The sequence below is a fragment of the Protomyctophum parallelum genome (genome assembly GCF_964188405.1).
Source record: "Protomyctophum parallelum genome assembly, chromosome: 3".
In the NCBI taxonomy this organism is placed as follows: domain Eukaryota; kingdom Metazoa; phylum Chordata; class Actinopteri; order Myctophiformes; family Myctophidae; genus Protomyctophum; species Protomyctophum parallelum.
In genome coordinates, this window is record NC_139698.1 from 15,096,105 (window position 1) to 15,119,084 (window position 22,980).

At 41.1% G+C, this 22,980-nt stretch overlaps 2 protein-coding genes across 4 annotated transcripts in view; both read right to left on the reverse strand.

Moving 5' to 3' along the window:
• crppa (CDP-L-ribitol pyrophosphorylase A) overlaps positions 1–16,377 on the reverse strand; it is a 42,007-nt gene extending 25,630 nt beyond the window's left edge. The window contains exons 1-9 of one of the 2 annotated variants that reach the window (XM_083761549.1): positions 16,073–16,377; positions 13,986–14,262; positions 11,538–11,687; positions 8,942–9,046; positions 8,406–8,451; positions 7,496–7,593; positions 2,252–2,329; positions 1,995–2,102; positions 1,315–1,405 (exon numbers count right to left, since the gene is read on the reverse strand). In XM_083761549.1, coding sequence (XP_083617675.1) covers positions 1,379–1,405; positions 1,995–2,102; positions 2,252–2,329; positions 7,496–7,593; positions 8,406–8,451; positions 8,942–9,046; positions 11,538–11,687; positions 13,986–14,262; positions 16,073–16,302 — 1,119 coding nt within the window. In that variant the 5' untranslated portion in view covers positions 16,303–16,377 and the 3' untranslated portion in view covers positions 1,315–1,378. Of the gene's footprint in view, positions 1–1,314; positions 1,406–1,994; positions 2,103–2,251; positions 2,330–7,495; positions 7,594–8,405; positions 8,452–8,941; positions 9,047–11,537; positions 11,688–13,985; positions 14,263–16,072 lie in introns of those variants that run through there. The other variant, XM_083761548.1, reaches the window with a different exon arrangement.
• Positions 16,378–16,680: 303 nt separating this feature from the next.
• Positions 16,681–19,332, reverse strand: sostdc1a (sclerostin domain containing 1a). Of its 2 annotated transcripts, none has more exons than XM_083760489.1 (2): positions 19,013–19,332; positions 16,681–17,803 (listed from the first exon to the last, which is right to left on the reverse strand). In XM_083760489.1, the coding sequence occupies exons 1-2, from the start codon at positions 19,215–19,217 to the stop codon at positions 17,358–17,360; spliced, it is 651 nt and encodes a 216-aa protein (XP_083616615.1). In that variant the 5' UTR covers positions 19,218–19,332; the 3' UTR covers positions 16,681–17,357. The 2 variants fall into 2 exon arrangements, with proteins under 2 accessions (XP_083616615.1, XP_083616616.1); XM_083760490.1 differs by having other exon boundaries at positions 16,681–17,800; positions 19,013–19,331.
• Between the last annotated feature and the right edge of the window lie 3,648 nt (positions 19,333–22,980).

Genomic DNA, 22,980 nt, shown 5'->3' on the forward strand with positions numbered 1-22,980 from the left:
ACTGGAACTGTCAACAAAAGGCTAAAAGAAATCCCCCAAAAGACACCAAAGAAAAGAAAAACAAAATCCAACCAATTATATACTTGACTGGGGCTGTACTGTAGTACTGTAGGTCTGCTCCGTTTTCCCCTACACCATATCTCTTTGGTGAAAATAGAATGTTCGCACAAGAATAAGGATGCTAGGTTCATGTGGTTAATCGGGTTGTTTTAGTTGTCCTTCTGCAAGCTCCCTGTTGCCATGCGGCTCAGCAAATGTGTCACTTTTTTGGGCATGAGAATCTGTTCCTTTTGGCAAGCAATATACGACAAAGCATAATTTGGCTTTAGTGTGGCTGAGCTGTGGTGGTCCCATGGGAGGCATAGGGTTTCTAAGTAGCAACTAAGCTCCTCAAGGGACCCGAGGTGGACTATAGGTGACGTTTTTACGAGCGGAAAATAAAGGTTGACTGACTGTGTAGTCAGTGCATGTACCTCAAGGAAACTGGATCTGTCTTGTGCCAGATGTCTGTATTCATAAACATGTAAAGAAAGTTCATTCAAAGTGTGGGAAATGATAGTGAGGTATGCTCAACATTGTCCGCATGAGCCCGTCCCTAGGGTAGCACGGGTCCACCCGGAACCGAATACCCGAGAGCCGAACCGAGAACCGAACCGTTTCGGGCCCAAAATATTGACTTGTCCCTCGGATCCATTCCAAATTGCAGTGGGTCTCGTTCTGGGCTTCTGAAATGCAGTTACCCGAAAGGACCCGTGAGGATCCGAGGGATTCCGAGCTTTAAATATATATATATATTAAACCCTTCAACTTTAAAAATAGGTTTAAAAAAATAGACATGCGTGCGTTGTAATTATTACATTCTAAAATCCATATTGTCTGTTGAACAGACTTAGAAGACGAGGGGCGGGTCAGTTAGTTCTCCTTCCTCATGCCGTCTCTCTCTCTCTCTGTGTGTGTGTGTGTGTGTGTGTGTGTGTGTGTGTGTGTGTGTGTGTGTGTGTGTGTGTGTGTGTGTGTGTGTGTGTGTGTGTATTTGTGTGTGCATGCGCGCTGCTGGAATTGGGATCCGTTTCAATCCAATTCGCCATGGCGTGAATGTAGAGTGTAGAATAGCCTAGACTCTGTTCTACATTCATGGCGATTTCAGGTGCAACCCAATCCCAACAGTGTTGGCGGCCTCACGCACACGCGTGCACACACATGTTTTAATGGGTTAATCAGGCTTAAGGTTTTGTTGACTACAACTTATAAAAGATCTATTAGAATTGTGTTACATCAATTTATTGACACAAAAGATAAAAGAATACACTTAGACTTTTCAATTATTCGATTAATTTAAAAAAAATCGATAGAATAATGGCTAGCGATAGTCGCAGACCTACTTAGATGCCATACTGTACCTATCCTCTAGGGCTGACCTCGATTAGTCGAATAGTCGACTAATCGATCGGAACGGGTCTCAGTCGACTGACCACCTCATAGTCGACTAAAAAATTGTATATAAAAATACAATATTTACAAAAATATACAAAAATATTGTATTATTCCACTAGGTCTGTGGGGGACATAAACACATTTGAACATTCTGACTGTTCAAATCTCCAATGTGCATCTGGAGTGTGTCTGCCTGTGTGGCAATGTGCCACTGCCTGTGACTTGAATCGCACAGTGTGCTGGCCTGATAGACTCCAGAATCTCAATCTCACCTGCTGTGCTCAATCTGGCTAATGACAAGCCTCTCAGTTGTTAAAAAGAAAGATTTGAACAGTCAGAATGTTCAAATGTGTTTATGTCCCCCACAGACCTAGTGGAATAATACAATATTTTTGTATATTTTTGTAAATATTGTATTTTTATATACAATTTTTTTGGGGCAAAAAAAAAAAAAAAAAGAAAAAAAGTTTTTTTTTTTTTTTTTGCTTAGTCGACTATTAGTCGACTAACAGCTAATTTATTCATCTATCAGTCGACTATACAAATCCTTAGTCGGGGACAGCCCTAGAACTCACCCAAATGACAACCACTGGGTAGAGGAGGGCTTGATTCATCTCCTCCAAAGATCTCACTACGGCCTTCAGCTGAGATATGGAATGACAGCCCACCTGCATAGATCAAAAGGAATATGCAATAAAATAAAAAATAAAAATAAGAACTGGGGCAGAAAAAGCCCACTATAAACTTAATGTCTACATACAGATCTTGAGGAAAACATGTCACTTCAGAGAAATGTGTCCTTAAATTCAAAACTCACAGAAATTTGAATGAAGTTCCAATGGTTTGACGGATGCCTGATGTTCTCTCCTGTCATGTCAGGGATAACATCCAGCTGCTGTAAAGTGGAGCATTCATATGTTAAAAGCTGGACTTTCTTGGCACATATTCTGCAGTTCACAGCCTCCTGTATGGATCCACATAAATAACGGAGTGGCACAGCATGCCACTTGCTTGTACTGAAGCTTCCAAGCTTAAGTTTTTCACATGTATGAAGCCAACCTGTGCATCTAAAGTGACAAATAAAGTGAATCTGAATACGGTATCAAAAAATACATGAGTCTACAAACGGAATCATTGCATTCTTAGCTCTGAGGAAGAGCTAAAATGCTCAAAACGTTACCTTGGTGTAATACATCAAATTAACTTGGGAGCATGATCCAGTGTGCAGCCTCGACCCAATTAATCTTATGCTATGAACATGCATGAAGATTTAAGATTTAACCATCTTACAACCCTGAGCCATGATGACTGACATGGCTGACAATTCAAGAATGCACAAAATAAGGGAGATCACCATGGACAGTTGGTACACGTTATCTTGTAGTGTGCAGTCAGTGGTTTAGGATTAAAATCTGTAGCCTTCCATTGGAGCCTTGGACCAGTCAGAGCCGACACGATTACATTTTACAACTGGAATATGGACAAATTTGAATGTGATCCTGTAGTTTGTGAAGGTCAATCCTCAGGTGTGCACCTCTATGATGGAGTGTGCTTGTCAACAACTGTAAACTGTGAAAGTCAGTGAATAAATGTGTGACGTCAAGTTCTTTCACAATCTTAAAAGTCCTCTGGTGTGTTCAACGCTTTATTGTTGTATGACTTCTGGGCTTTAGGGTCAACGGCCCTCTGCATTTTGTTTCTCTCACGTATTCAATCATTTAACTCAGAAGCAGACCCACCTGCTTTCCCGTCATAAATCAATTTCTGATTAGAGGGAAATCTAAATACATATCAGAGAGGAGGGGAGGGGGGTTGTTAGAATAAATGACTACAAAAATAGATTTTGTGAAATCTTTATACTTCTGAACTGGCAAAAAAAAGTCCAAAAGTATGCAGAAGCTGTTAACATCCTACACAAGCCAAGTAAAATTTCATTATACTGCAAATTGAGTCAAAGATCAGCATGCAGCCAAAGATTGTAAAAGCTTTCTTTGCTTCCAAGATGAGGACACTTTAGCTCGTAATTTTTCCATTCAGATTGTGCCCTGGCATACATATACTGCAACGCCAGGCAACTGGATAGCACGCCATGTCCATTCCATGTCTGTCTTTGTTGTTTTGCCTGTAATTACCCCACAGTACTAACATTTCACACACACAGGACATAAACACAGAAACAAACATCTACCGTCTGAGTTTGACATTAACATACAGTTTGTTTTAGCCATTAAAATAACAAAGGAAATTGGAAATATGAAATGGTTATAGAAAACATATGTGGGGGGTTAATTGGTCTTGAAAGATAAATGCCTATGGCTTCAAGAGAGAAAAACATTTCTGTCCAAATTGTCGATTTACAAGATTTAAAAATGTTGACGTGATCTAAACCAGGTTGGGCATGAAATCCCAGAGTGGGACTGTTTATTTAAATTTAGGTACGGCCTGGGGAGCCAAGACGACATAGAAGCTCAAGGACTGACTGGCTCTCGGAACCGAAAAGAAACAATCTTTCAGTATTCAGCACTGGGATATAATCATACTATTATGAATTCTAAATGTGTTTAGCTTTCAGAAAAAGGGAGGCAGAGATTATATCCGAGTATGCCCTGTATGACTTGGAGTGGTTCTAATTCAGAACTGTGGGGTTAAAAAATATTTAAATAGGAAGAACAAGAAAAATATCTTTACATTTGATTATGTTTTTGACATAGCAGATACTGTAGGGTGAAAAGGTACAGCACAGCAAAGAGGTGATGGTATGCGTCAGCCATGGGTCAGATTCAAACCTAAATATGTGTTCAATCATGTGCAACTCTGTATGAGATTCAATATTTATGTAGACTGACTAGTTGAGTGGTTCTCAAACATTTTCATGTCAAGTGAACCAATTTTGAAGCTATATTAATATTAACTAATTTTGCTGGGGACCACAAGGAACTCCCCGGACCCCACAATGACAACCACTGGACTAATTCATCCATTTTGTTGCCATCAGGGTGGTAAAGAAACACCAAACACCAACTACCAGTCAAATGCTGGTGAATGTTGAGTGACAGTTACGTTCATATACTCTACTACGCTTTAGCAGGTCATGGAATCTGGAAGATCAGCCACTGTGGCTGTTGGACAAAAACATCAGCTTCCTGGCCTGGTTGCCATTCAACAATATGTCTTGCCGGCTGTCCAAATGACAGATCCTCTTATAGGCTGAGGTTAATCGTTAAAAAAAACTATGTAACCAGATACATGTGTTTGAGGATTCCCTTTCATCTGGACATAATATGTGATTGCTATCATACATCAAGCTCAAAGGATTAATGACAAGGCAGGGCTTGAAGAGGAGGCTATTTGGCCAGTCGTTATCAAATCCTCCCTTCCTCTGTGCATGTCTTTATGTGTTCATAAAGCGAGCACTCGTCCCGAGTTTTGCCTTTGTTCAAAATACACTGCAGCCAGAATGCATCATTGTTACTGGGCCAAAGTAAGGGTAGGATAGTGTCAAATTGTGAAAACATGCCTATCACTGACAAACTCATCCACTTGCACATCCAGACCTCAATGCTGAACACACAGACATTAGGACTTGATATTGCCAAAGTAATCACATTGTAATTATTTTTGGGACAACGCAGCGATAACAATATCAACAGGGATTAAACTCATGCTACACAGAATTTTCCCCATTATGTCTTTGTCAGTAAAATAGATTTCATTTTTATTTTATTTTAATTTGCAGACCAGGGGTTCTATATGATACATATTTTCAAGTATGTATGCAGCCCTAAAAGTCGCTTCAGTTTCCATACTCAGGTCACATCCTGCTGAAACAATCGCCTAATATTTATATATACACACGTACACGCACGGACGCACACAGTCAAATCCCCCACCTGCATACACACACAACACTGTATTCAAACCATTCCACTCAGCTTGGGCAGTCCTACCTCGCTTATCCCACCTGTATTGGATTCATTTAATGGCACGGGGACAAAGCTAATTCCTCATCTTCCGCTTCTTCCACTCTCCTTTCATCTCCCCTCCCTTCCTCCCGCTTCCCCAAACCACTGAAAAGGATGTAACTGGGCCCAGACACGTGCACACCGGGAACCACGACCCCGACAGCCACCTGAGCACAGGGCGGGAATGGTTCCAATCAGCGGCTCCAAGGAGGCCGCCAACGGACACCAATCCGTCTCTGAGGCCCAATCCAGTATTGAGACAGCAAGATCCGTATGTATGACACCCTGCTGCTGATGAAGGACTTGGAGCGGGTTGAAAGGAGGATGAGATGTTCCATTTGTAGCGAAACATGGAAACATCATCTGGCGTGCTTTGCCACCCATCGTGCCCCACCTTCTGTCAACAGCTACACCCGGGGAGTATCTTTACATTAGGATTACATATTACTTTAGGAAACACATTATACACATAGTGTGGCATAGAGTGGCTGCACATTATGAAGCTCTTTGTATAAAGGCGGTATAGAAATGTAGACCATTTACCACTTGGAATCAGAGTGAAGCCCGTCAACGGAATGCAACACGGAGATGCTACAGGACCTCTTGAGCCCCATTGCCGGGGGCAGCGGCTGTCCACCTCTGAACAGTGCTCAGCGGGTCAATGGAGACCCAATTGGTCTCCGGTTCCAACTCCGATGTTGCAGATTTTCCCTCTGGACCCCCCTGGGGTTTTAAATAACATGGCTTGGCCCTCGGGCGGCTGGCGTAGCTGGCTGGTAATCCAGGCTGACAGCATGGGTTCGAGTCCCAATCCCAACGACATGGTAACGCCTCGCCTGCTTCTGATTGGCCTACCGACGGTCTATGGCATATACCGACTGCCAGCCTTACCAGGGTTTCCTCCGAGGTCTGATGCGAGGTTACTCCTTGGTAAATAAATAATACAAGTATGATATAATACAAGAGAATGACAGCTTGGCACGCGTAACAGTAACTTTTATTTTTGTAGAAGAGGCAAACTAATATTCTTTATTTACATAAATGTGTAAACTTGAAACATTATTGTACTGTAAAAAGGTCTCCATGCCATCCTTTTTTTAGTATAATAGTATTAGTTTACAATAATTAGATTAATACACGATAATCAACACTAACACTTCAATTAGAACATACCCAAACGTACGTGTTCAATCAATCACTCAATCAAAGCAAACGGCATAAACAATATTAGTTTGCCTCTTCTACAAAAATAAGTTACTACTGTCGCAAGTGCCAAGCTGCCATTCTCTTGTACTTAATGTATTGTTTCCCACAACGGAGTAACCTCACGTTAGGACAGTCTCGTGAGACTATGGGGCAGTGTCGGTAGGCCAATCAGAGGCAGGCGTGGCGTTTCCATATCTATGCTCGGACGTAGAATAGATATACCATTGCTTTCTTTAAAACTTTTTTTTTTTTTTTTTTAATAACATGGTTTATTCTCCATACTGTTGAAATATTATGCATGCTAAAGGTGTAGATTATTTTGGACCGTATGGGAAAATGGGAGCTCATCATCTCCGACTGAGCTGTGGAGAAGAGGCTTGGGGTGGGGGACAGTCATCACTAAACACGCAATTAATCAAGGGAATTCCCATGGCACAGCACAGATGAGTGCCATCTGCTTCCCCTCATGCAGGGGAGTGAGAGGTGAAGGTTGAGGGGGAGTGGAAGAAGCAAGGGAGGAGGATTGAAGCTAAGAGAAGGAAGAGTGCATGGATGTGCCAGACAGGCTCCAGTAGAGGTCCGACCACAGATAGCATGTCTCACCACCAGGCCACCCAAGTGGTGCACATGCACAGTGAAATCCTCAAAGTTAATTTAACTCTGAGACCCTTATTGGTCAATTTTTACACTCTCAAGAGTTAAATTAACACAGTATTTTGCTGCGGGAGATCGGAGGTGGAGAATCGAAGACAGGGGATGAGGGGGATGCAGGGCACATATGGTGAACTCATGAGAAGCTTTTAGCAATCTTGTCATCATCATTATCATCAATATAATGGACATAACATCATCACAGTCATCATCACAATCATTGTGGTCGTCATGCTACCTACCATGTCCAAAGCTCCCAAAGTCTTGTGCAGTGCATTGGCCAGAGTTGTAGCCTGCGCAGACCCACCTGTGATAACACAGGCCAACCGGGACAGAGACTCTGAAGGAAAGAAACGATGGAGATGAACAGTTGGCTGCAAACCATTAGCATGCCATTAGGAAGCCATGTTAATTATCATATCAACAACAAGACCATTCTTTGGGCACAGACACAAATTTGATTCATTTGTGCAAATGAAAAGACCGATATTAAAAAATGCATGTGCGTGGGTGCGAAAACATGCATACACCATAGTGGAAGAATATAGGTTTCACGTGTAGTACCAAAAGTGAAACCCAAAGCACTTCTGACAAGTTTAGAATTAAAGGTGCTCAGTAAGTAAAGGACATTAAATACTTTGGGTGAAAACTTAAGAATTTCTTTGCCATGTATTCAAGACAGACAATGAATTCATTCACCAAACAAACTATGGGCATAATCATTGTGCACTGTCATCATCAAGTAGGTAATTTTGTGTCCAGGTGCTCACAGAGGTAAAATACAGGACTGTGTTTATGTGCATTTCTCTAACTGTGCAGTCTGTCTTGTCCCAACATGTTCAAAGTAGCATTCATAGACCTCATACGCCCATCTCATTCTAACCAACTTAAACAATACTACAAAGCAGGCTTCCTTGAAATACAATCATCAGATCAGACATCTATAGGTTCACTGTAGTCTATTCAACAAAATTCTAACCCCAGTGTCTCAAAAGAGAAAAGAAATCTCCAAAGATTCTCACATTGCTCATTTCTGACCATTTAACCTTTCTGAGACGCACTAGCCTTCATTCATGTAGGCATGTACTTCATGTCTGCAACTATATACTGTACTGTAGTGTGATGTAATGGTAAATGTATAAAGGAACATACCTTTGATAATGGACTCTGCAGCAGCCAGATCTCGTTTGTAGGTCACCTAGAGGACAAATCAGCTTGGTTTAACATTACACTCCTAGTTCGGACATAGTGTACAGAACACTACAATACTGTGCTTTCAAACCAAAAAAATACAACTTGATACAACTTTAAACACATGGGTTTGTGCTCTTCAGCTGTCACTCATAAATTCTGACATGTGAGCTTTCTCTGTTCCTGTATGATAAACCAGTAACTTACGATTTGCTCACTTTTGTTCAGCAGACCAACTTTCGACAGTTTGCCAAAGTATTTTAATATGTTATTTCTTCTTTCCCAGACATAATCGATACATGTGTGTTCCAACTAATGAAAACAAAAACAAGTCTTGATACAACTTTAAACACATGGGTTTGTGCTCTTCAGCGCTCACTCATAACTTCTGACATGTGAGCTTTCTTTGTTCCTGTAACCAATAATGAGCATACAGCTGTGCTAGGACAATGTCACCAAATACCCTGTCCCAAAAATGGGGCTACGGGCTAGCTCACCTTCCATAGCGCTGCTGGGCCCTCGATGAGCTTGGCATTGGTGCCACAGTATTGCAAAGCCAGATGGAGGCACTCAGTGCCAAACTCAAAGTCTGATTCATTGCACTAGAGGACAGGAGACAAGAGACATTGACAATAAGAATCACATCCACACAGTTTCACTAAATTTCCTAAATGTTGTATTGGAAAGGACAAATAAAATGGCATTAGGCGAGGAAACTGCTGAATGTGAACAGTTTATTAAAAGAGGGTTTACACCAGGGAGATGGAGAAAAACTTGCCCGGAGTCAGATTGCCCTTATTTAAAAGATCACATGGACATTTGGATTGAGGCGATGTGCTCATAAACCGGGTTTAAGATACAGTCAGAACTACAAAGGCAAATCACACTACCTGAAGGATTAGATATAGGGTAATATTTTATTGGGCTAAAAAGAGTGGGGGCATTTTCTTTTTTCAGGGACCATGACATGGGCAAGACAAATTATGGAAGATATATGGTATTCCTCCTGTGGTAATTTAACCTAAAGTATTTTCTCCTCTTACAAAAGCGCTCACTGGGACTGGATTAAGTGTCTTCTCCTTTGTCTTTTCAGACCTAAACTCTAACCAGACTCAATGGATGTCAAGCTGCATAGGTGCAGATCTGCAGGTTTCTCATGAACATGTCCTACAGTGCTAACCTGACAGACACCGTACACTTTCCACATTTTGACAGATTGAAGAGGGGAGAAGTAATGGGGTGGAGGGGGGGGGCATGTTCTCAGCGAATACAAAACAACTCTCCCCTTTACCAACTCGCCCCGGGCGTACAGCCGGCGGAACAGCGCGGCCTGGTATTCCTAAAGTAATCAACGTAAATGATGCTTAAACGGTTAAACCTAACCTTATTCCTAACCTTAACCTCAGTAAAACTATGCCTAAACCTAACCCTATTCCTAAACTTAACCCCAGTAAAACTATGCCTAAAGCTAAACTTATTTCTAACCTTATTCTCAGTAAAAACAAAATGAAGAATACAAGAACCGCCACACCGAGCTGTCGGCGTGAGGTCGGCGGAAAAAAGCTGGGGCGAGATGGAATTGGGGGCGACCGTACCCGTTACCTTCTCAGCAGTGGCCCCTACAACTCCTGTTTTAATTTTCGTAACTTGACTTATCTTGACAACAAATGCAGAATGAATTTGTGCTCATTTTCTGAAAATGCCCATGCCAAAACCAAAATATTTGCATCAATTTTCACCATCTTCGAGTCAAGGCTGAAGCAGCAAAGCACTTAAGAATCTGAAGGGGAAAAAAAACATTGGGCAAGATTCTGCAACTACGGATTCATAAATCACCATCCGGCTTAATAGTCCCCAGTCCTATTAAGATAAGAATCAATGCATTTAGTTGCAGCACTAGAGAGTTGGTTTTCAATTGTCCAGGTATCCATGTTAAATTGTCTCCATTTCACCATAAGGTCCATGTTCTTTACCGAGTTAAGACTTTGCTCACTTTTGTTCAGCAGACAAACCTTCTACAGTGTGCCAAAGTATATTAATGTGATATTTCTTTCCCAGACATAATCGAGGCATAGTGAAAATGATAGCACCCATACCGCAAACTCTTCAGCGTGAAACCCTGCAGGTTCTGGCACATCTGCTGAACAATGAAGAACTGTGATGTATGAGAACCATAGAGTCCTTTGTCATAGGGACGGTGTGCGGCACCATTATTTTCCAAGCATAAATCTCAATCCATCTGTCATTTCATACGATTGGAGAGACCTTTTAAAGTAATTATATGACACCGAGCGTTAGCACTACAAACCCGCAGGAATGGTGCTCGAATTGTACATACTGTAGTTAGTATTAGGTACTCTGTTTTCTTTCTCCCCGTCAGTAAGTGAAGATCACTTTGCTGTCATGGTACTGTATCAATGTTGCGATATCAACTATAGGAACCAAGTGTTCAATAAACCGTTCCAACGCTAAACATTTTTAAAGAGTAATGTCCAAAATATTCGGGAAGGCTCTTCGCATAGCAGTGCCAATATTCCAAAAATGGCAACGTGGTGGATTTCATACATCACTTCTGTCAGAATTGTTTATTAAAGCTAAAAGTGAAATTGTGTGTAGGCTTAAGAAATAAAATGATACAAATTTAAACAGACACCACACCCAGTGAATATGTACCTTAGTACATATTCACTGGGTGTGGTGTCTGTTTAAATTAAGCTTACTTAATTACCCAAACTATATACCACACAGACAACTGTGTGGTAAACAGGTGGTAACCAGGAATCTGGTAAACCATCATTGTGGCTTTGTCATTATTTTAATTCTAACCTCGAAAAATATTTTTCAGACGGAACACAAGCATTAGAAACATTAATGAAAACATTCTTTACTGTGATTATGCATGACAGTGAGGTAAAGAGTCCAGTAGCCATGATCACACCAAAGAAAAGACCCATTTCTGAAAAACTTTGAATATTTATTCAAAAATTACAAAAATGTGATGCTGCAATATGCTATATTGACAACAAGAACCCCAAAGAGGGTTCCCATCCTGAAGGGTACCACCACCAAAAGGGATTCAAAAGTATACTGTACCCTTTGATAGGCCTGATAGATGATGTCATATAGGAATCCTTGGGGCATCTCACTGGCCCGGTACTTTCCTCTCTCCAGGGAGTGGTCCAGGTATCCTTCCGATGTAGAGGCTATCACCGTTGACACAAGAGGTCGGATAGCTCCCGCTGCCTTGTGAAAATAAGGACAAATTAGGTGTAGTAATTTTCTGTCTTTCAAAACTATTACTGATGATGGATGGAGTGAGATACCTATGCAGCCAGATTGATAGATAACAGCTTGGACATTCTTAACAAACAACACATTGTGTGTAATAATATTTTTATCCGACCATGGCACATGACTAGAGAAGTCATCTTTTGCGTGGCCAAATGTAAACACAGCCAGTGAGGTGGTGTGGGGAAAGTGGCTCACAAAATGAAAAGAAAGCAAACACTGTGCTCTGCGTGTTCAACTGTGTTGTTCAAATCTAAATTAATCTGCTGCTCTTTAGTGGAGAAGGCCATTCTATCATGGATGGGGAATACTGGCAAGATAATGAAGACCAGACGCAGTGCTGTGAGTTTGTTACACATCACACACACAGGCGCACTCATAGGGAGGGCCTCAAAGACACACCATAAATGTTTGCCGCTTGTCAAGAGCCATGGTTTTACTCGCAACCTTCTAGCCATGCATTCAATGTTTTCTCACATCTTTTAGTGGGGTTCAGCCTATGAATCATTGTTAAACTAATCTGTAAGTGTCTTCTTCGGGGCAGATATGAGACCTTCCAAAACGCCTTCCATCTATCTTACATGGATTAAAAGCAACCTTTGGGAGCAATGGATATGTCACTCAGATGCAACAGCCAATATAAAGATACTTTATCATCAGAGCTGCAAGGAACATTTGTTTTGTCTATTGTCTGACTAGACTGGGACTGATTCGCTTTTGCTATGTTGCATATCCGGTTTAGAGCTTGCCTACTTGGAAAAATAAAACAATAAAAACAACTCCAGTTTGTGCCACAGCATAATTATTCTGACAATCAAGCACTTCTTGGAATATGTTTTTGTTATGTCCATTATAATGACTAAGCTGCCTCGCCTGGCCAGACTGATCAGTGATCATGTGGGACTGGGTGGGTTCACAAACGTTTTTGTGAACCTATGTGATCAGTCTGGCTGGCCAACAATGCCAGGCTCCTCGAGTCATCATTTGGGGGAACAATAACACTGAGGGATAAGTAGGAGTAGGCAGGCTCTAGACTGGATCTCAATGTACTTAGAAAATAACTCTCAGGCTTTCCACATACTGCAGAAAGCAGATCTGACTGCTGTGACTTTGACCTTGCTTGTATGTAGTGAATAGTGATCTAGGACTTTAAGCTTACTTTGACCGTTATAAATTATAATCATCATCGTCACATGTCACTCAATCTGGGAACCCATTCAATAAAACAATAAAGAAAAAAAAACTTTTTCCGTTTTTGCTTGTCGGAGTTTCACCACATTTTTGAGGGTCGCCACTCGCTAGCCCCTCTATACATCCAGCTTTGGATTACCGTCCACAAACTTCGTCTTAAACAAACATTAAATTCCCATTGACAATGAATGGAGAATTTTACGTCAGCAAATAGGCATAGTGTCTATATTTTACGGCATGATGTGCAATGACAAGAGCGCCCATCACTTCACACATTTTTTATATTGAAAATAGATCTACATTAATTGATTTTTTGAGGGGCGCCAGCCCCTCCTATGCCCAGCTTTGTGTGTTTGTGTGTACCCCATAGCGATGTGAGGACACCAAAAGTGATTGGCTAAGCACAGAATGTGAGGTTAAAAATCACAGTTGTGTGAAGTGAGGGGCGCTCTTATCATCATACATTATTTCATTCCGGCCAATCACAATTTGCGTCCTCACCTTGTTTGTGTTTACACAAACACTCAAAAGCTGGTCATTCATTGTCAATGACATTCAATGTTTGTGTTAACACAATGTTTGTGTGTGCACAAAGTAAACCCTCAAAGCTGGACATAGGAGAGGCTAGCGCCCCTCAAAAAGCAGGGACAGAAAAGTGAGCGATTGGCTGGAATGTGATGATACATCACATACATCACATGATGTATGATGTTAAGAGTGCCCCTCACTTCACACAAGTGTGATTTTTTGATGATCAAATGATCAATGGTCAGTAACTTTATAAAATGTGAATGCTTGTATTTTCTCCAAATAAAATGAAAGGTCAAGCTATGTTTTGACTGCTGGGTAAAATTCAAGATGACTGTCTGCATATACCAGCTCATCTTGTCAGCATTAACAGCCATTTTTAACAATATTTCCTTATTTTACCATAATGCTATAGTCCACATTAATCACATTGATGAATTAAAATTAATTAATTAATCAATTATTTAAATAGTTGCAGCTCTGAGAGTTAAAAAGTTTAAAAGACTGAAATGCAAACATGCAGATTAGACCCACCCCTTGTTCTTTGGCAGCCATGGCTATCTTGCAGAGAAAGTCCTCCTCCACAAATGGCCGTACAGCATCATGAATGATAACCACCTTTGGTTTGAGAGGAGCCATTCCATTCTCGCTCTCACTGAGGGCATGGATACCACTGAATATGGACCTGTGGCGAGTAGAACCGCCTTGCACGACTCTGATCTTCCTGTGTTGAAAGCGCTGTACGATGTCCATCATCAGACCCATGCTTTCTTTGGCAACCACTACAACAATGCTTTTGATCCATGGCACCCTGTCAGAGAGATACAGTGCATTCAACTACCTCAGCAATGTAATAGAGGGTATGTGCGTGACATCATCATCAAACCCGGAAGTTATGCAGGAACGCCTACTGAGTGGCCAGAAAAGTATAGCCCATACATCCACAAGGAAAAGTCCTATCTATCTGATTGCATTAAACAACGTTAAACAATGTTAAATTGGCCCAGGCCGTAGCGTAACGGTCTGGGCACCGGACTGGTAATCCAGTCGCAGTGTGCCGCGGGTTCGACTCCCGGACCCGACACGGCCTTTACTGCATGTCATCCCCCCATCTCTCTCCCGTTTCCTGTCAGCCTACTGTCTGTCCCTTCAAAAATCAATAAAAGATATAAGCCGCAAAAAAAAAAAATCTTAAAAAAAAAAAACAATGTTAAATTAACTTTGCCACTCGATTTGCCATTCACTTTATGCATGCGCATATCCTCTATAATGTGATAATTCCAGTGGTGCAATGGTGAAATAGTAGGCATATGCAGAGAGCAGACCCCCCTGTTTAGTAGCCGCTCTCGGAACCCCGTGGGTCAGCCCAATCAATTCGTGCCGAACCGGTCTGTTTATGTGAACTCTAGTTTCCAACGTACACCGCTGCGAATTTTCCTGTGCTGCGGAAGCCGTTAAGTATTTTTAATCTGTGTTTGACCGATTTGGAAGCTTTGATTCCTCTCTTCCATCCTTGTTTATTTACCGTTTATTGTACCGCCTCCCGTTTCGGGGTTGGCTTTTGCGTCCCTACGTTCCTGCCTCTGATCTGCTCTGTCACTAGCTAGCCAGATAGGCGGTACAATGAGGTGTCAATAAACAAGGAAGGAAGAGAAGAATCAAAGCGACCAAATCGGTCAAAACAAAAATACTTAACGGCTTCCGCGGCACAGGAAAATTCGCAGCGGTATTCCTTGTATGTTATAGCTCTCAGAAACAGAATCACTCAAACGAACAGAAGCCCTCAAACGGCGCAGAAACGACATAACCGACGGTATTTATGTTTATTTATGTTCGCGTACCCGGTGGCAGGGTGGAGGTGGAATAGGACCCCATGGTATCTGTGTCTCAAAAATGTCAGAAACTTCAGTACCATTGGGTTCTGACTTGTGGGGCTACCTGTTTAGTATACAGACAGACAGACAGACAGACAGACAAATGTATCTATTTTTTTTCTAAATAACTCTTACAGCTGGTGGTATTATATGTCTGACTGTACCTTATGCGGTTTACATTTCTGACTAATAAAGTATATATATTCAATCAATCAAATGGTAGTCATGAGGATGTTGCCTATTTTTATATTAGTAGTGACTTCAACTATATTTATTAGCGCAATTACGTGGCATAAGTGAGTTAACAGTTACATCATACATGTTTATAGAGAGGGTTCTGATTAATTGAAAATGGATGACCCTGATGTAAACAAGTTGTAGTACTTGTTCTGGTTTTATCCTCGTATTTTGTATTGACCTGTACTTTCGTTGAAATGTACCCATTTGAACATTTTCAATCAATCAAACCAATTCACCCTTGAATCTAACGTGAATGTGCCTAAAGAAGAGCACCCAATAGGCGGGCAACGCTAAACTGTTTATTTGTTTTCTGGCAGTATGGTTGGACCAGTGCGACAAAAGCTAGCCAACAAGGCCGGGGAAATGTGAATGGTATGGTATTTTACTATTTTATAGTGAATTTCGTCAGTACTGTATCACCAGCTTTACCGGGGGCGTCTTGTTGATGAGTGATATGTTTACATACACATAATGTAGCGGAATAAACATTGATGAATGCTAGCCTACCTTTCGAAGGCTTGAATAGTGTAGCTGATAAGCGGCCTATTGAGAAGCGTGCAGAACTGTTTTGGTGTCGCTAGCCCTGTTCTCTCCCCGCTGCCTCCGGCTGGAAGCACCACGGCGACCGAGAAATCTATGCAGCATTCCCCCACCTTACGACTGCACAACCCGGCCGTATAGTCTGAGAAAAGCCCTGGCTTATCAGGCCTATCAATGTCACCACTATCTTCGTGCATGGCCACTGGCCAATGATGACAATCGTTTTAAACGGCACAGAGGTTTTGAAGTCAGAGCTGTCGCTGAAATCTGGGATTCTGGGCGGAGTCAAACAGGATAGTGCATGTCAACAGCTGCTACACGTGGTAACGCTTCTCGCGCGATCGCACGAAAGTTTCTGTCCCTAAATTTTATAATATCTATGAGCTGTCTTCCTGTGTGAGAGAGAGAGAAAACAGGCTTGCTTACGCACGCACACGGGCGCACGCACACAATACACCTGTACAGTATATGGGCTCAATCTAAATTTGGCTCTGAATGAAAAATAGTTTCAAAAGCTGTAATTTCCTGTGTCTATGCCTCAGTGATAAAGTCTGACAGCCAGTATCAACAATAAATGTAATAAGATGATTTTATTTCATATGAATACATTACAACATTAGCACTTTGTTTATGCCATTATGTTGACATTTAAACATGCAACACAGCTTATAAAATGTTGCCATAAGAAATATATTACATCATACATCTTATATAGTAAAATCTTATACACATAATCGTACTTCATAAGACAATTAACAATTTGATAGGATATATACAGGTATTTACATATTTTGTTGTTTTAGCTGTTTCTTTTCATGCCATGGTATGCCTATACAAGAAGCTATAAATTACATTCTGTATGATATAGAAGTTAATGAAGTTAACACTGGCTACATTATATTGGACAAGTAGTGTGGCTTGATATTTGTATAAAAACTATAACTTCATTGTTGTTGACACAGCACAACTTATATCAATAGGCCATAAGCAGTGTGAACAGCTGGACATGTCCTCAGAAAGTCCTTTTGGCTTCTCCGCTGTATAGCAAGGCACAAGCTGCCTGTGAATCAAGTTCCAGTCACATTGAGAGATAATCCACAGCTAGAGTCGCTAGCATAATGTGACTGCAGTCTCTGCACGTTCTCAGTCTCTGTCTCTGCACCAATGTCACCAAGAATGATAATTCCTGTGTACAGTCACTATGCATGGTAATTAAAATAATTCTGACATTGAACTCCTTGTCCTCAAGATCTCAGGGTTCAGCTTCATGCCAGTTCTCATTAAGCCTGTTTTTTCCCAGCCTTCTCTTGCTTTTAGACTTGTGCCTGTGAAGAATCTGGGGCTGGGACAGGACAGGCTCCTCAAACTTGTTGCCCGATTCATTGTGCTGTCTCGAGTATCTCTTGCACTTGCAGGAAGTGACCACAGTGATTTTGTAGGTTCTATAGCTGCCATCCTGGCACTGCAGCTGGATGCGCTGGGTGCGTGTCTTGTCATTGACACACCGCCAATCTTGGCTGTTCCGTCGATTCCAGAACTTTCTGCCATAGCCACCACCGATCCAGTTAGGAAGCATCTGAGCAGGAAGGCACTCGCCAGCACACACCAGCTCCTTTATGGGGTTGATGCTGGTACACTGGCCATCAGAGATGTACTTCGTTGACCTCAGTTCTCTGCATCCGATTTGCTCCCGCTCTGCTGGAAGAACACATAGGAAATTATGAGAAACTATAGCAATGTATCTTACAATATATACATATTGAATTATATGGATGTTATGGAACCAATTTCCAGCATGGCACATTTGTGACTCTTTCAATTTTGACTGTGGTAGTAATTTATTTGTATACATATTGCACACAACTCATCTAAATCATGATGGCATCTTTTAAAGTTTCTGACCCACATTAGCAACCTACTATATAACTCACTTGTTGAGGAAATTGTGTGTTTCCTCTGCACGAGAGGAAAGCCTTTGGCATTCCAAACTTTGTCAATGGAGCAGGGCTTTATGGGATTATATCTGAGCAACCGGTAATACTATCAGCATTGTTCTGCTGCAGGCTACAACTCTCACCCCCTCCTATAGCACTGTAATCCAAACCTGTGTCCATTCACACTGTGCCGTACACTTTGGTGACAATGACATGGCAGGGAGAAGCTCTCTTTTCTTTCCTTCATGCTCATATACTGAGAGAGGAGAGAGCTCAAGTCAAACAATGCTGCAACCGCATGCTTCTTGTGCATATAAAGCAGTCATTGAGCATACCTCAATTTACGGCACTGACACATGAGGGTTCCTCAAATACCGGCTTTTGCCTCTCTGAGACACTCATCCCTGCCCTATGGAAGCCTGCCACTGTCAGGAAGGTGTGTATTACACACCTGTGGATCAAGCTTTCACCTCATGTCCTCATCTCACTTGACTGTCATGTAGCCTAATGGTTTTTGTTGGTTTAACAATTTCATGGACAAAAGTAATTAATTCGCCCAGATTATTAAGTTATGAAATCGGCAGCTATTCCTGTGTTACTTACAACTATGTTTCAAAAGGTATAGGCTATATGGACAGCTATTGAGCATACCGTAATATGCTTGTTTAAAAATTGCCTAATTCCTCAGTCTGAATGTACGCTGTTTTCACTCATTCTAAAATCACCATGCAGACAATTCAACCAAGCATCACTGTCCATCTGACTACAGCAAAGGCAAATAGCCTACTCTGCTCGAGCTACTCTATAGCCTACTCCGTACGACGGTGTCGCTTACCAATCAACGCCTACGTCTCGCAATTATTTTTGTCAACTGTCAAAGGGACACCAGGCTTCGTGCGATGGAGTAAAATCATCAAGGACAAGCTAAAGCTTCCTATGTTAAAACATGAATAGGATATCATGTTGCGCTCACCAGCTCTGTCCTGCGCAGTATTGCCGAGTCCTCTCCCACCGTTCCTTGCACGGTTGAGTGAAACGTTGCTCGGAGCATCCTGCACCGGTGCGCTCACGTGTGAGTAGAGGATCTCCGTAGCATCATTCTTGAAGGCTTGGCAACTCCTCAGAAGAATGGAAAACACAAATAAGACATTGCAGGACTCGAATGCGTTCAAGTGCATGGTCGGTTCTGAGGATATTGGGTGCGACGTCCGGTTATCAATCAGGTAACTTTTACACCGATGTCGTGTGCAAAACTGAACTGCATGGGATATATCTTAGCCTGTTGCTTATATAGCAAGTCCGCCTCTCGTTCTGGCAGCTGCTCAGGTGCACCCAGTGCAGATCTAGGCACTGGTTGGTGGCTGACTGGTTGGCCGTTTACTGGCTGGATATCCCGCCCACGACTTGAACTCTGGAAACCATCCTCACCCTCTTCTTCTGATGTCGGGGGGAGGAGGGGTGGGGGGTCAATCAATCACTCACCGATGATGGGATTAAGTGTCTTGATTAATTACACATTATCACCTTCTTGAAAGACGATTAAGTGAGAACGATGCTTTACATATCCATTATGGATGATAAGATTAGGCCTAGATTATTGCCTATTAGTATTCGTTTTTTTGTTTTTATACCAATTTAATACATTCCACTTTCTTTCCTCTTTCACCTTAAGTAGGCAACTCCATACAAAGTCTGGATGCAGATTTTATTGTTTCTTTTTTAACACTGGGATTCTGGTGCAAAAGTGAGCAGCATTTGTATTGTAAACAGAAAATAGAATACTTTTTAATTGAATAGAAATACAATTTAGGTATCAATTCTCCAGAAAAAAAGAAAGGAAAAAACAATATTTGCGCTTATGGAAATACTCTAAATCCAAACAGCACAATCCTAGATATTGGTTTAATGTAGCCTAGTTCAGATGTGATAAACCAGATTCCTATTATTTTTGTTTAAATAAAGTATAATAATACGTTACAACATAATTATGTAAAAGCTATACATTCTTTGAGGCTGAGATCAGAGTGATAGCTCTGATCACCATGTTTTAAGAGAATATGATTGCTCCACTGATAATAAAATGCTTTGTAATAAAATGTAGCTTTTAGCAATCTGAGAACCCATCGCCAAAAAAGGAAGGGAAAAACAGCGTTCCCTCTTTTCCTTTGAATTTGACAGGCAACAGTCTGTCACTAGGCTTTTAATTACTCCTGCTGTTGTTGATATGAATTAAAAGTGTTCAAGTGGATAACCTCCTCAGGGACCTCCTCACGCCACACCTTCCTATGGTCTGGGATCAGATTCCATGTTGAGCAGAAACTACGCATTAAACTGGACCTTAGTTGGCTTGGCTCTGTACTTTTGTCAGTCTTAGGGCTTAAAGCCAAAAACAATCCCAAGACTGAAAATGTTTTTTTGCAAATCTGCACTGATCTCATTAAATGACCCCTATGAGATCCTCAGGACTGAAATCAGTCCCCAGGACTGAGAACTTTAAGTCCAAATCTCTTTGCCAAAAATAGCAGATGTATAAGCTCACTGCTATTTTTGGCTAGTGTTCCCCCCTGAATATGGATGCTGGGGCTCAAGTCTATTGTGCTTTTTGATTGTCCATCTTGTTTTGTTCTCTCCTCAGGATCATGGAGCTCTGGAGACTTCTGTCAGCAGCAACGGAATCAATTCATCTGTTGTCCACATGAACGTTTATCACAGAGAGGCTATCTGGTCATCCATCTTTTTATTTCTTCCTTTCTTTTTCCAATGTCCAGCATCATGTTCATCCAGTTACACACATTCACTTGGGAGTTAATGCCGTGATCATAATTTTATACTTTGTAGCACAATGTTGTCACTCACTTTTTACAAGAAGTGGGTCTATAAATTAGGGAAAAAAGTCTGTTCTTGCAGTAGACTAAATATTTATTTTTAAACACAGCTTCTCCAAGCATCAGAGGCTGCCTCTTCTATACATCCCCAATCGTTACACAGCAACACTTAAATACATGAAGCAAATTAAAAGTTGCAAATACCCAAATCTTGTCTAGATGAAACGGCTATATAAGCCTATACATTGGTGTACGCTGTACACTTCACAGCGTATTCCTCACAAAGTGTATTTTTCCCCCAGAACAGACCTGTTTGTTTTCTCATTTGCTATTCACCACGTTCTGACTTGCCTTTTCCAGCTACTTGCCAAATTCAAGACTGAAAGGTGATATGGTTTGTGTATAAATTGCTGTCTTTCTCTATCATTCTCTCTCTCTCTCCATACCTCTCAATCTCTGTCTAAAATGTGTGTCTAAAATGTGCCCAGACTAACTGGAGTCTTTGTCTCTTCTGTACAAAATAAGTAGATATATAATTACTTTTGTGGGTAACATTCAATCCAAGCTTGTCTTACTGATTTGAAAAGAGGCGTCCTACATAGACACTAATTGTCGAACATGTGAATGAAATATGATATGTGATCATTACGCCTCCCACAGTGCTATTATCATATGAGCACATTTGAACTGGTCTCTCTCTGTGGTAGATATACGTGACAATGTAAAGATTTGTCTATCCATTTTCTGTGTAAAATGTGCAATTAATAACTTAACGGGAGATAATAGATTGGTTATCCTTTAATACAGCAGTATTTGTTGTTATTCTGTTGTTCTTGAAGGTGTTCAGGAAAGGTATCCCTGTTTCAACAAGAAAAAAAAAGAAAGGAAAAGAAAAGAAAATGAAAGAAAACAATGGGAAAGGGATGCAAAGAATAGAAAAAGAGTCAATACTTCCAAAAAGACTTCTAACACATTGACACCTTTGTCATCGATAGTCAGTTTCCTCATAAATGAATGCAGAATAGTAAATATGAGACGGTTGTGCTCCTATTATGAAAAAAAAGAAAGCTGATCTAGTTCCTCTTGTCCTACAGACCGAGGGACAGTCACACAGGAGCCGAGTCTAACCCCTATGGGAAATGAAGGGGTCATGAGTTAATAGCATATTGACAAGCAGCATGGCAGGAGTGTGTACACATACTCAGGAAGTACCCACATGTTGTAATAGTGGGGTGGGGCGAGAGGATACTAGGCACAACAGGAATGCATAACACCTGGAACAAAGCCAAGAAGGTCATGTGTCTCTCATAGTGGCTGCTCCTCTGGGTTAAATTAATCTGTAACTTATAAATAGGCCTATTTGTTTTTATTGAGGCGCTAAAATCAAAATGCAAATGCAAATGCATCAGAGCAGAACTACAGTATAATTGTGACAAAATATGATAAAATACCTACAATATGATGAAATACGATATGATTGTATTCTTTTTTGAAAAAGCTACATTGACTAAATATGTGTAACTCAAAAGCAGCACAATAACTTTTGGCAGTGGTTAGCCATTAAGCCATGAATTCTAGTGAAAGTATGCCCCCTTGTGGATATATATTATATTGTTGATTTATGGGTCAGTCTCAGCTGCTGCTTGACTGAACTTTACATTCAGTGAAAGTCAAGGCAGTGTATTGGTAAATCAAATCAATCACAGTCATGTCATTGATTCAAACCTGACATGAACAGGACCAAATGGAAACAAGACCGCAAGGACTTTTTTGGTGCTATCCTTTTAGACCAAGTGTTGACTGTACCGTTTACATTTGTCTAATAAAGGATTCAATCAATCAACCAAAGCCCATAACATTTAACCTATTAAAATAATCTCTCTTCTGTCTTTACTCCTTCTCTCCACTTCCCTTCAACAAAATTGTAATATAGGCTACTGTAAAGTGTAAACTAACCACATCAAGGTCTGATCTTTAGAACTTCTTTAGGGCCTTCCAGATATTTGGAGAGCATCATTGTGTCCTCGCCTAGCTTGTGACCTTTGGCAGAAGTGATTAGAAATTCAAGTCTTGATGCATTCATTTCCAATTTAGGGATAGTTTTCTATATTTGTAG